Consider the following 13,720-nt stretch of genomic DNA (forward strand, 5'->3'; position numbering starts at 1 on the left):
ACCCTTTTTCTGCCCTTCCCACACTGCTAGGGCACAGGCCTGGGCCATTTGTAGCTTTTAACTAGTTAAGGGGATGGGATAGTTCTGAGTCTTTCTGCTTCTGTTTGTTGTTTTGTTTTGTTTTTCTCTTTTTTTGGAAACTATTTAATAAAGTACTTTAAGGGAACTGCTGTGTGGGTGCCTGAGGCCAATTTTGGGTGAGCTCAGGCCTGTGCCAAAGGCTTCATATGGGGCTGGGAGGGCGGGAGGGGGTAACTCTCATCCCTCCTTCCCTCTGCAGAGCAGGGAGGCTTTAACTCAGAGAGTTTGCTGTGCTCAGGCAACTCTGTGCCCCAGACCTGCCCAGGCAGCACCCATTTGCCTAAACTTGGAGAAGTGCCCTCTTGCTGCCCGGTCTCTTGCTGGCTTCTCTGATGTGGGTGCAGCTGGGCAGCACCCCAAGCCTGCAGGCCAGGAGCAGCTGGGATGTGTGCCTCACTGGGGCTGCGTTGGCCTCTGCCCTGCTCCAACCTGTGCCTCATTGGGCTGGGCTGGGGGGGGGAGGAGAGGAGGGGGAAAGCACTGCTGCTCGTTTCTTGGGGCTGGGGCCTCTGTGCCCCCTCCATCTCAAATCAGTAATGAGCAAAACTTCCTTTTGCCTGACATTGTGCAAACCGGGTAAGGATTTGACTGACTGCTGCGCCTGCACATGGTCAGTGCACGTGCATTGCAGCCTTAGGAAATCAGGTTAAAAGGTGGATAGGATTATTATCACTTTACCGGGACTAGCACAGGGCAGCACCAGCCTGAGCTGCAGCCAGCTTCCACATCAACCAACCCCTTTCCTTTCCCTAGGGGCTGCTCTGTGCATTGCAGGTGTGTATCCTACCTAGAGGCAGTCTGGGTGCTCGGCTTGGAGCTGTGTCTGCGGGCTCCTGCAGTGCAGGAGAGCAAAGCAAACGGATGGGAGGGGACAGCCGGGCAGGACGTGGTGTGTGTGGACGCAGAGCTTTGGTGGGAAGAGGAACTCCAGGAGGGTTAAAGAGTTTACAAGAACAGGCATCTCCCCGCAGGGAGCACTGCAGGGAATGGCGTCAGTGGTTGCATTGTTTGAGTATTTCCTGCCCCCCCCCCCCCCCTCCCCTTGCAACCTCTGCCCCCTGTTAGGTGTGAGCTCCAGGGTTGGCTCAGCTGAGAGTCACTGCCCGGGGTGGGGGAAGGGGGCTCAGGGCCGGAGCTGCTGCCCTGTGAAGGGCCCCTTGCTTTGCTGGTCAGAGCTGGAGCACCTGCCCGTGCTGTGTTATCGCCTGCCCCAGTGTGTGGCTGCTTATCAGGCTGGGCTGGAAACGGCGACTCCGAGCCCCAGCGTAACCCAGAGCAAATGGAAGATGCTGTCTGGGCTGAGAGCCGGGGGCCCATTGGTGCCAGCCAGGTCCTGGCGTGCTGGGCGGCCCGTTTGCCTTGGCAGGAGCCCTGCTGTTGTTCTTAGGCCTGCTTTGTCTCTGCCTCACCCCCTGGGCTGGGGAAGCACTGCTTGGTTCCCTTCCCATGTGCTCAGCCGTGGCCCCGGCTCACCCCGCTGCCTTTGGTGTGGCCGTGGGGACGCTCAGTTCTAATGGGGGGACCCGATGGCGGTGGTCACCACCTGCAGCCCACAGCTGCCATTCCCTGAGCACAACCACTGCCCCCGATGCCCTGCAGGTCCCCCTGCACGGAGGAGACCCCGGGCCAGAAATACTGAGGATTAACTGAGGTTCGAGGGCAGATTACAGCACTGCAGGGTGGGTGTTTTGGGCTCCTCCACCCATCCCCGCTGCTGTTTCGCTCCCAGGACGGCTGGGAGGTTTCAATGGGGTCCTCCAGCCCGGCCCTACGCACAGCCCCTCCCCATCCCCGCTACGTTCGGTACACGGGAGGGATCTCGGCCGCCCCGTGCCGTGCTGCACGCCGAGCAGGGCAGGTTGGGGTCAGCCGGAGAGCAAAGGGGAGCCGCTGTTACTCCGTTCTCCCCGGACGGGCTCCCTCCGACCGCGCTCCGTTTTCCTCCCCCGCCGCTCTGCCCTTTCGCAGCGCCCGCGGGCGGCGGCACGGGAGCGCGCCTCGTTCGGCCCCGCGGGGCCGCGCACTGCCCCACCCCCTCGGGCCGCGGCCGCCGCGCCTCCCCATTGGCTGCGCGCCGCGAGGTGGGCGGAGCCTCGGCTGGACCGGCCCGAACCGGCTCTCCCCGCAGGGGACGCGAGGCAGAAAGGCGCTCTCCGAGCCCTTCTCTGTGATTGGTCGGATCTAGCTGAGGGGGCGGGACGGAGCTCCTGAGCGGCGGCGCTATTGGCAGCCGGGTGCGCCGGTGGGGGCGTGGTCCCGCCGGACCGTCCTTCCCTCCCTCGTGACCCGGCGCGGCGCTTATAGTGGGCGGTGCGGGGCGGCGCGGAGTGCGGGCGGAGATGGCGGCGGGCGCGGACGTGCCGTGCGCGGTTCTGGCGCTGCTCGTGCTCGGCTCGCTGGCGGCCGGCGGCGATGCTACAGGTGCGGTCACCGGGGGACGGGGCGGGGGTTGAGAGGGTAAGCGGGATGGGGCTGGGATGTGAGCTCTATAGGGGGGTGCTGAGCGTTGGGGGGCACTCCGAGCCCGGTCCGGGGGTCCGCAGCTCCGGGGTGGGAGATGAGCTCTTAGGAGCGGCCCGGGGCGCGGCAGCCGTGGGGGATGGGTTGCATGGGGGGGTCGGTGGGCTCCCCGTGGGGTTGGGGCCGCTCCCTGCGGCGCGGCACGTTCGCTGCGGGGCGGGGCTGAGCCGAGCCGGGCCGTGCCGGGGGTGGGGGGAGCTGCCCTTGGTCCGGTGCCGCCGCTCCGCCTCCGTTCCGACCGAGCCGTGACCTCACGGAGCCCACGGGAGCGGCGGGGACGGAGCGGTGCCGCTCCCAACTGCGAGTTGCCCGCGTTAAACGACGGGCTAAAACTCATCCCTCTGCCCGGGGTTAGGGGAGGAATAGCGGGCGCTGAACCCTTAAGGATGTTCACATGGAGCTTAAGTTGGTAATCCCCCGCCGCAGCAGTCGGTGCTGTGCCCGGTGCCCTCGGATCGCTCCGGGTCCTCCCGTTCTCAGCTCCACGCTGTGCCCACGCTGCCGTTTCTCACCTCTTTATCTCACGGCATAGAAACGTGGCCGGGGTTCGTATGGGGCCGCGGGGTTTGTGGTTTTCCCCGGAGGATTCTGACTCAGCCCTGATGCAGATCCGAGCTTGGGTCCGGCCTTTGCGATGCTGCAACATTGATGCTGCGTTCAGGCTACAAAGTTACTGCGGTGTTCCCATTGGGATCCAAGCGTTGGAGGCTTCGGTGGAGCCCGGGGGCAGAAATGTCAGCCCGGGTATTCCCCTACAGCAAAGAACAGGTTGAAATTCCCCCTGCAACGGCTTTAACCCTAAGGGAGCAGGAGAGAGAGGATGGAGGGATGCTTTACTCCCAGAGCCCGGGGCTGCAGCCAGCGATCCCTTCTATACAGGGCTGGATGGATGGGACCGGGCACTGATTGCCTCCTGTCTGTGTGTGCCCTCAGGCAGGGTTTAAATGGGAACTTCCTGCCCTCGTTGTGGTTTTTTTCCCCCTCTTCTCTGAGCAAACCCTTCAGATAACGAAGTTGGGTCCGACGTGTGGAGATGCTGCCTTTAGGATGTATGAGTGCATAGGAATTTGGGGTCCCTTTGCGGCTGTTTAACTCTCTTGCGTGTGGATGTGCTGATTTCTGGGTGTTGTTGGGGTCTGTTTGGGATGTAAGCCTTTGGGGGGGGGGGGGGGAGGTCCTGTTTTCCTCCTTTGTTTTTGACAAAGGATTTAGTGCATGATGCAGGGCAAAGTGTGGTGAAGCTGCTTCCAGCCCTGCAAACCTGGGTGGGAGGACTTGCCCTGCAGGCAGCTGCTGTTAGATCTGCAGTGTAAAGGATGTGCTTAATGAAGCCCCTTTCCTGGCCGGAATGTGACAGAGATTACTCTTCAAATCAACCAACTGGAGGTGTAAAGGAGGGGGGGGGGGTTTAACTTCTCCTCCGTGTTCAGCACTTTCTGGAGCAGGATCTGCTCTGCAGCCTCTCTGAACTGCACCGAGTGCCCTTTAACTCAGAGCACTTAACCTTGCAGCAGCTTGTTTTATCACCCTGCTGTAATCACCTTGTAACTGTACAACACACGCACACACACCCCATAAAGAAACAGAATGCAAACCCACTGCTGCTCATTAGCCCCTATTTTTGAGTCTGGCTGTAATTAATAGGGACAGGCTTCTACATGTGCTGCCGTTGATGCCGTGGCTCTTTGCAATGAGGTGGTTGGGAGCGTTTAATCCCAGCAGTGTGATGCACAAAACCAACTCCAAAGCTTCAGGCACCTCCTCCATCGCCTGCATTTAAAAACAAAGCAATTCAGGATCATCGCTCTGCTGTCCCTGTTATGTTTCTGTAGTCCTTTCGTGGCTTGGAAACGAAAGCTGCTGCAAAGGTGTTTCTGAACGGTGCATTTTTAGAAGTAAACTGCAGTGCTGTTGTTGACACATGAAATAGCAGCAGCCTCCCAGGCTGCTCTGACCTCTGTTTTAAGGAGCCTTGGTTTTAAATATCAGCTGTCTGCTGAAGCTGCCTTGTATCCTATGAGGTCAGAGCTCTCCTTGCTTCTCCAGGCTCATCTAGCCCTGCAAACCCCTGAAGTTTCAGTATAGAAAGCTAAATCTCCCTTTGAGAAACAGACCTTGCAGGCTCCTTTGTATTTGCCTCGAGGAAACTTGGTTTCATAACGCCAACTTGTTTCTGTGCTCTCAAAAGCAGCCATGAGGTGGCACAATGAAATGTCCTAAGGCATGTAAAAACAAACAACAGCCCCAAACCTGAGTGCTTAATAACAGCAAACTGATTTCCTGGGGATGCTCTTGTTCTGCACGTCTGCTGCTGGCAGTTCTGGGAAGAGCAGCATACAGTCAGCTGCAGGAAATACGTGTTGCAAACCTCCCTGGTTCCTCTGGAACCTCACTGGGGCTGTCACGTAAGTAGCCCTGACTCCACAATGCCTTTTCCTGGTGTGATGTTGGCTGAGCCACCCTTCCTGCCCCCCCCCCCCCCCCCCCAGGGCCCCTCTCTCCCCCCTTGTGCTGTGATGATTTGGGCAGTCTGGGGCTGCTGGATGTGGCTGATAGCTGCTGGAGGTGTTTGGCAGCTGAGCTGTCAGAGCCCTGCATTGCTTTAGCTGCAACCTTTGGACTGTCTGCTCTCAGGCAAGGACCCCTAGAGTCAATAAACACACCGTATGCTTTGGTTTTAGCCTTTTTATTACTGATTTACCTCTGCAAAGTTGGCTTGCCCAGGGTGAAAAGTCTCACCTTGCTGTCTGACAGTGGATATGAGGGGTGAGAAATGCCTCTGCACAGTGTGAAATCAGCATGGCTCGTAACGCTCTCAGCTTGGGGAGGTTGGAGCAGGACTTGTGGGGAGGGAGCAATACTTCAGATACCCCCCACCACTTTCCAATGGTGCTGTTACAGCAAGGAACCATGCTTAGCATGCTCAGCATACCCATAGAGATGCGTGCAGGGAAGTGCTTTTCCTGCTGCTGGGAGGCAGGGCTGGCTGTGTGCATGCAGTGTGTGTGGCCTCACTGCTCTCCCAGGCCTGGAGGACACCTCACTGCAATGAGATGCAGAGGAGAAAGCATGAAAGCATCCCCGTTTGCATAGCTGGGAATACGGCTTGCTCTCTGGGTCCTGCAATAGGAAATGTGGCTGGTGATGGAACAGCTCCAACTGAGAGCCATAGAATAAGGGGATGGAGAGCGGGCAGGAGCTGATCTGAGGATTATTTGTGCCCCAAACTCAATGGCTGAGGTTTTTTTTTGCTCGTGGCAGCTGGATTCTTGCTTTGCACTAACACTTTGCACTAATACCTCTTCAACTCGTAGCTGGTTTTATAAAGTCACCACTGTCTCAAAGGAGACTGACTCAGGACAGCGTCGAGTTGCACTGCGAGGCCGTTGGCAGCCCCATCCCTGAGATCCAGTGGTGGTTTGAGGGCAACGAGCCCAATGAGACCTCTGCTCAGCTTTGGGATGGCGCGTGGCAGGACCGGGTCCAAATCAACGCCACCTACAACCTGCACTCTACCAGCACCATCTACATCGCAAACCTCACCAGCGACGACTCGGGCACTTATGAGTGCAGGGCAAGCAACGACCCTGATCGCAACCACTTGTCGAAGAGCCCTAAAGTCAAGTGGATCCGCTCACAGGCCAACGTTCTGGTCATCGAACGTGAGTGGCCATCCCAAGGCCTTGGCACTTGCTCGGACACCGTTGTCTTGAGTCTCCTGCCATGCTCACCCTTGCACCCGTGGCTCCCAAAAGCCCCCCCCCACCTTCTCACCCCGGCTGTAGAACCGAGAGGCTTCCCCCGACCCCAACCCCCCCCCCCTCCCCACCTTCCCTTGCTGTCATCTCCTCCACCACCTCTGACTTGACCTCAACTGGCCCTGCTCAAAAAGGGTTGTGAGTTCCCAACCAGAAAGCCATCCTGTCATCCCGTGCCTTTTTTTTTTGTGGAGCCAAAGACGTGGACTGTACTGCTTATCCTTGAGTGCCTCCGTGCCCCAGTGCTGATGTAAGAGCCTTAGTTCTGCTCGTAGAGTCTGCCCTAACCACCATTGACAAACCAGCCCTTCCCTGCACCTCGTGCAGCCTCTGCTCCTCTCAGCAGCCTTGCTTTAAGCTCCCTTTTCCTGCTTAGTGATTCGAGCTGTCGGGACCCAAAAGCTGCTTTTAGTTTCTGGTGGTGCAACCGTTTTTGAAGTGGCCGTGTCCGTGTGCGACGCTGAGTGTGGGGGAGCTGCTTGTGCTCTGGATGTGAGCGGTTCCCCCCCTGCTTCCAGAGCCAACAGGCTGCTGCTTTCTGACTAATAGAAACCTAAGAGGGGATCTAACATCCTGCTGAGGCTTTGTCATGAAGCATAATAGTGTTCTCTCCAGCGTAAGCTATGCAAAAGCCCAGCAGAACCTTCTTCCAGGGGGATGTGAGGAGGCAGAAAACCAAAATGCCTGTTAGCCCCGTGCAGAAATGCATCCTTCTTGGAGACGAGGATGGCTGCAAGGGTAGGAAACATAGTGCCAGAGGGGCTGTGGAATGGTTCTAATGGCAGCTGTCGGAGTGCCTCCTTTGAGGAGCCATGTCTGAGTCATCTCGTATTGCATAATTTACCGCTTGTTGGCACATGGGGCTCCAGGACCTTTTGGAGTTGTGGTTCTGTGTGTTGGATTTTTTTCCCCTCGAGGGAAATCTCGCTGCAACTTTCTGGGTTGCATCAGTCGATGCACGCACTGCTTGTATAAGGGCTTTATTACCCCCCCCCCCCCCCTCCCAAAGAGGGGTTGAGCTGCCATAGGTTACGCTGCCTGCAGGCATATAGATCTGCTCAGGCTGTGGGAGGTGCTGGCACTCAGCAGGCAGCCTCTGAAAGCAGACAGCTGTGCTGCTGTTCCCAGCAGGGCTTTTTCCATCTTTTCCATCCCTGGTGGAGATCTCAGCTCTCTGGGAGCTGCACCCATTGAGCAGGAGGTTTCCAACAGCCCACAGTGCACAGCAGCAGCTCTGCCCCACTGGGAGCAGCTGTAGCTCAGCACCCCAGTGTTGCTAGGGGTGCTCTTGTTGGCCTGTAAGCCTCCCGTGTTGGCAACATCCATCAGGTCTAGTGAGAAACTGATGCACAGGTAAGTGATGGAGGCGAGGAGCTGTGGTCTTTTAACTCTTTACATCCAGGTTTCTTGGACAGGTGCTTGACCTCACGAATAGCAGATGTTAACTTCTCTGCATTTGTTCACAAACAGGTCCGGTGATCACAGGGCAGTACAGCAGCTCTGCTGACAAGGTGGTCCTCAGCTGTAACATAAGTGCACCTCCCACCCTCATCAAGGGTCACAAATGGATGCTGGGAGACAAGGTACTGAAGACAGACGAGAGCGATGCAAGCTCTTACATCAGTTACACGTAAGTGCCAGGAGCAAAAGGGCAGACAGGAATCTACACACAACCGTTGCTTTTTAAGCTGGGGATGCTTAATATTTCCCTATCCCGAACCTAAGTGCTTGCAGCCTTGCAAAACAATGGTCTTTTAGACCATAAGGCCACGTGGAACAGCACACTCTAGCGTTCTCTGCGCGCCGCTTTGATGTGCATCGGCCTGCTCTTGCAGGTTGCTCTTGCACTGCAAGCAATGGAGTTGCCTGCTCTGAAAGCGTTTGCAGGTTGTGGCTGAGCAGATGTGGGAATAGTGGCCTTATTGTGGCAGAGCAGCGAGCCTTCCTTTCTGATTACAGTCAGGCCTGGCTGGCACTGACCCAGCAGCTGTAGAGGCATCATGTCCTTTTGTATGGCAGTGCCGACGTGCCTGTCTCCCCATAGCAACAGGGAGCTGAACAAGGATTAAAGTATTTATAACCCAGCCTCCCTCGTGTGACCTCAATTCCTTAGCTGAGTGGTTTTTGGAAGTGGGAAGCTCCGTGTGCAGCAGAGCTAACAAACAGTCCGTTGTCCCATTGCAGCCGTGGACTGAAACTTTGCTGGCTCCTTCCTTCCAGAGCTGGGTATTAGGGAGCTGCAGAATGAGGGGTTTGTTGCAGTCAGCATAATCCACTAAATCTCACTGCAGCAACTTTGCAAAGATCCTTAACGTGCAGGGAGGGGAGGGCAGAGAGCTGGGCTGCAGAGGGTGCACGATGCTGCATCAGCTATGTGTGGGGTGGGAGAAACTGCCTGCAGAGGAGGGTGCTGTTCAGGTGTCCTACAGGGATCTGCTTCTGTACATCTGCAATTGCACTGCTGACAGGTTCAGCAACGGAGTGCTCATAGGATGGCCTGTTTGTTTGATAGGATCGAGGGGAAGGTAGAAGATCACTCTGGTGTCTATGAATGCATCTACAACACAAACCCAGTGGCAAAAGGAAACGTGTCTATAGAAGGTAACCTGGTCAGTTTGCTTCTGTGGCCGAGGAGGGGGGGTGGGGAAGCTGTGCTCTCCTGAACGTCTTCCTTTTGGTAGATCAGATGCTTCTGGTCTTTACCAGTAAGGCTTCAGTGTCTGCTTGTGAATTATCAGGTGCTCTATGAGGCATTTCCATTTTATGAAGCAGCTGAAGCATCCGTAGGGTCAGCCTGAAGCCCTCACTGTAACCACTGTCTGTGTTCCCACAGCAGTGATGGGAGGGGATGGCACCTACTGGTCCAACCCGTCTGAGCCTTTCCCGAGGCAGCTTGGTGTGCTTTCCTCTTTGAAAACATCAGATGTTGGGCGAACGATGGGGGTCAGGACCCACTAATGAGCTCCTTAAACTGAAGGGAAGCCTTAGGAGTGGTCGGGCTTCGATGCTGGCTGGGTGGGCTGCAAGGAGTACAAGTCGTTGGCGGGGAGGCGACTCATCTCTTTGTGTCTTGCTGCAGTTGAACCCCAAGTCGTAGCATACAAGAAGTCTGAGCATGGGAACGAGGGGGACGTGGGGGTGCTGACCTGCAAGAGTCCCTCCTACCCCCCTGTCGATCACTGGGCCTGGTACAAAAGCGGTCAAACGGTGGTAAGTGCTGCAGTTTTTTTGCCCCCCCCCCCCCCCCTACTCACCAACAAGAGGGCAGAGGTCCTCTTGCTATTAGAATTAGCATGTCAGGCTATCCTTGCTCTCAGTGCCGTGGCGAGGAGGGCTTCTGTAGTGACAGCACTGCGTGGTGAGCGAGCAGCTCCCCTTGTGCCAGCCCTGATGCTCTCTTTTCCTCCCTCCTAGCCCCTTGAGAGTAGCGCTGGCATCTACAACATCTCACGCACTGGCAACAAGACAGAGCTTCGCATTCTCAAACTGAACATCGAGCAGGATATGGGTGACTACAGCTGCAATGGCACCAACATGAAGGGCTCTGGAAGTGCTACGGTGAATCTGCGCGTCCGCAGCCGCCTGGCAGCTCTTTGGCCCTTCCTGGGTATCGTGGCTGAAGTTCTGGTTCTCGTCACCATCATCTTCATCTATGAGAAGAGGAGGAAGCCAGATGAGGTTCTTGATGGTAAGAGGTGGCTGAGGTCGAATCTGCCTGGGGATGCTGGGCAGGTGGTGGGTTCTGGAGAAACCAATCAGTAACCAGCAGGCTGTGTCAGTGGTTCTATTGATACCAGGCTTAGCTTAACTGCAGCTCATGAAGCTGCTATGGGCTGTCAGGTTCACACATCCTGACTCCTGGGGGCTTCCTCCATGTGCATCGTGTTATCTTTAATCTGTTCAGAGAACGCGGTTCCTCCCCTTCCTTATCAGTAGGAATTCTTCATTGTGTTAACCAGCTTTTCCTTCCTTATCTGATCCCATTAACAATGAAGTATAGATGCTGGGTATCCTTCCTGCTTGCTTCAGCCCTTGGCTGGGGAGCAGCACACATCGAGTGCACTGAGCCCCTATGAGGGGGAAGCAGAGGGAGTAGAACTAAATGTTCCTCCCCTGACTTGCGGGGCTTTGGAAGTTCAACTGGAGGCAGCTTTATGAGTGAATCCCTTCCCTCTGACAGGCCTGGTTGGAAGGCAGATGTCTCACGTGTAGCTGTGTCTCTTAGCAAAGAAAAGCCACAACTGGTTCCTAGGATGATTTGGCTTCTGCTGACGTCAGCTGGGTCCAGGTTCTGTTGAGTGCTGATCACTCAGAGCTGTAGGGGATCCTCTAACAGATGAAGACGGGACGTGTGATGCTGAAAGGTCCCGATGCCCTCCCACCCTCTGGCTCATCAGCACTTGAGAACCTGGGCTTGTGGGCGAGGAAACAGCTCTGTATGTGATACAACAGAGCAATGTAAAGCTGTGTTCCCCCCCCCCAGATCACTGTAGATTTGCCCCTCTTGAGAGGAGCTGGCAGGAAGGGGCGTGCTGGGCCAGCTCAGACAAATGCTGTCCCCCAGGCATGTGGTTGTGGGCTGGCAATTCCCTATTACCTGAGGTGGGAAGGGTCTAACTTGTGTATGGCACAACCTTGCTGGTGTTACCTTTCCGCTCTTTCCTCCTCTGCTGCTGGATACAAACTTCACTGGTAAGAACTGGGAGATGGCTCCAGCTGTGCTCCTGCATCATCCTCTCACCAGCTGTGTGCAGATCTTGGGACCGAGGCAGCCCCGGTGCTCAGAGCAGTGCTGTTCTGCTGCAGAGGCGATGGAGCCTTGAGGGGAAGTGGCAGATTGCAAGGAGCTGGTGAAAGGACTCGGTGTCTTCTTAGCTCCACGTAGCAACAATGTGGTGTGCAGTGTACTTGGTCTTATTTTCACAGCGTGCGTGGGGAGGACGAGGGCTTATTGATGCTTAAAGCCCTGTACTTGAAGCCTCCTGCATAACAGGAGCTTATGCCTAAGCTTGCTCCTTGTCCAAGCTCAGGCAAGAGGCAGCTTAAAGCTCATGCAAGGCTGTGGTGTTCTGATAAGCCCTCCCTGCTCTCCCAGGCCCTGGTGAAACAACCATGTGGGTTCAGTGCTGTGCAGACTGTGGTGCCCATTGTGTCCAGTAACCCACCTGGGTTGCTCAGCCCTGGGGCTCAAAGGAGTGGAAGATCCAGAGATGTCTTTAAGGTGTGTTCTTCTCTAACACCTTTCTTTCTTTCTTTCTTTCTTTCTTTTTCCTGTGCTGTCCCGGATGTGAAGATGACGATGGAGGCTCTGCACCACTGTAAGTGCCTTGCTTTTTGGTTTAGTTTGTACTGCCAGATTGCATTCATTGGGGAATCTGCTCTGAGCAGGAGAGCTAGCTGAATGTGAGAGCTGGCTGCTGCAGGAGCTTCCTGGGAGATGTTTCCTCCATGTTTTTTTAATGTGGCCTCTATCTAAGCAGAATACTACTTAGAACAGCACAAACGTCTCCAAAAACTGATTGTTCTGGAAGGTGACCTCATCTTGCTCTATCTCACCCAGCTCTTTGAGCCCAAAGCACACCAGTGGAGGGGGGGGATAGGGCTGGGCTTTGGTGCTGCTTTCTCCATCTCCCCTTTTCTCCTTGCAGGAAAAGCAATGCCACAAACCACAAGGACAAGAACGTCCGCCAGAGGAATGCTAACTGAGCAGAGGTCAGTGCTGCACCTGAGGAGCACCTGCTGGCTCAGGGCACCCTGGGGACCTTCTGGGTCAGCTGTCCCCTCCCTGCAGCCAAGGCCTCATCCTGCTGCCTATAGGGGGCTGTGCAGATGGGGGTCCTTCATCGAGAAGAGCCTTTGCTCGCACTGCAGTGCAGTGTTTGGAGGGGAGGGGAAGGAAGCATTGCTATGGAGTTCAGGCACAGGCCAGCAGGAGTCTGATAAGAAACTGCCAAAGCTGCTGGAACAGAGGGAGAGACACGGAATAAAGCATTGGGCTTACAGCATGGGAGGGTCAGGGCTGCCTGATTCCTCCAGCATGGGATGGGTTGAGCTCACAGCTTTGTCTTAAGGCAGCTGTTGTCCTGTGCTGCTCCATCACCCCTCAACGCAGCCTCGCTGGGTTCTCTAATTGCCTTCTCTTTCTCTTGTGCCAGGTGACGTGGAGCTGAAGAACTTGTCTGGACATTGTTTTCTTCTGATTTTTTGGGGGGGGGTAAAATAGCACCAGGAAATGCTTAGCGTGTCCTTTGCCGTTCAGTTACTTCACTTTCTACAGGAAATTAAGTTGTAGAATCTAAAACACACCTTATTTTTTTTTTTTTTGGAAAAAAAAAACACAATAAAAGAGAGCTGTGGGAGGGTTTTTTTTTCTACCTGTAAGCGTAAATCCCCTTTTTTTTTTTGGTAGTTTGGGTTGCTGTCATAGATGTATTTCTTCATGTTGATATGGAGGGGGTAGGTGGGGTGATGCTTTCTTTCTCACCTTTGGGAAGAGCTGTGTGTGTGTTGGGTAGGATTACTTTGCAATGCCTCTGTGTGTGTGTGGGGAGCAGCAGCATCACAGCTCCCTGTGTGCTGCAGGTCAGGAAGAAACTGCTGTAGTAACCTGTGGGGATGACCTGATCTCCCAATGGGCTTAGGAAGGTAATGCTGGGTCTTTCCCAGTGCAGAGTGTAGGTGCATCTTTGCACGGCTTGGGAGCAACCTGCATGGCTTGTAATTGCTTCCTGGCCAGCTCCCCCAGGGATGCTCTGGGTGGTTACAGTCAAGCAGGCAACCAGGAGGCAGCGTTAGAGCTGGGTGTTGGCTGAGCAATGAGTAGCAATAACTCATTTAATGAGTGGCTGCTGGTATCTCAAGTTGCTACACTGGAGTAAGCAGATGCTGGGGCTGTGGTGCTGGGGGAGGAGAGGGGTCTGCACTGTGTTCTGTTCACATTTGGGTGACAAAGACTGAGAGCAGGTAATGCTCAGAGGATTCTTTATTGCTGGGTAGCACTGAGCTGATCCATCTGTTAACACACTTCACGAATAAAGATGATTCCTCTCTTTTTTTCCATCTTGGTTTGGACTCTGGTCTCTCTCTTCCCTCCTGGTTGGGCCCCCTGGGTTTGCTGGCCTGCTCTGACCCCTGCCTGGCAGCTCTTCATGGAGCACACAAAGGTTTTGGCTCCCAGAATGCTGCCAGCTCTGCTCTCTAATCACTGCTTACACGGAGATGTGTTCAAACCCTTCCCAAAGGAGGTCAGTGGTGCTTCTTGAGGAGCACTGTCCGCTGCTGCAGACCTGCCTGTGTTTGGGATAGGCATGGTCTTGCCCTGCTGTGTGGTTACTTGTGGCTCCGAGCAGCAGCTGGAGCTG

At 55.4% G+C, this 13,720-nt stretch overlaps 1 protein-coding gene across 2 annotated transcripts; it reads left to right on the forward strand.

The window, feature by feature from the left end:
- Positions 1-2,410: 2,410 nt before the first annotated feature.
- BSG (basigin (Ok blood group)) lies at positions 2,411-13,418 on the forward strand. 2 transcript variants are annotated; one of them, NM_001198990.3, is made up of 9 exons: positions 2,411-2,502; positions 5,916-6,263; positions 7,830-7,989; positions 8,872-8,960; positions 9,439-9,569; positions 9,774-10,047; positions 11,653-11,677; positions 12,008-12,071; positions 12,515-13,418. In NM_001198990.3, the coding sequence occupies exons 1-8, from the start codon at positions 2,421-2,423 to the stop codon at positions 12,063-12,065; spliced, it is 1,167 nt and encodes a 388-aa protein (NP_001185919.1). In that variant the 5' UTR covers positions 2,411-2,420; the 3' UTR covers positions 12,066-12,071; positions 12,515-13,418. The 2 variants fall into 2 exon arrangements, with proteins under 2 accessions (NP_001185919.1, NP_001185921.1); NM_001198992.2 differs by lacking the exon at positions 5,916-6,263.
- The last annotated feature ends 302 nt before the right edge of the window (positions 13,419-13,720 follow it).

Source organism: Gallus gallus, chromosome 28 (genome assembly GCF_016699485.2).
Source record: "Gallus gallus isolate bGalGal1 chromosome 28, bGalGal1.mat.broiler.GRCg7b, whole genome shotgun sequence".
NCBI classification, from domain to species: domain Eukaryota; kingdom Metazoa; phylum Chordata; class Aves; order Galliformes; family Phasianidae; genus Gallus; species Gallus gallus.

Coding starts and splice junctions, on each gene's coding strand:
- BSG (NM_001198990.3), top strand. CDS start 2,421: ATGGCGGCGGGCGCGGACGTGCCGTGCGCGGTTCTGGCGCTGCTCGTG. Junction 9,570..9,773: donor ACAAAAGCGGTCAAACGGTG/GTAAGTGCTGCA, acceptor CCTCCCTCCTAG/CCCCTTGAGAGTAGCGCTGG. Junction 11,678..12,007: donor GATGGAGGCTCTGCACCACT/GTAAGTGCCTTG, acceptor TTCTCCTTGCAG/GAAAAGCAATGCCACAAACC.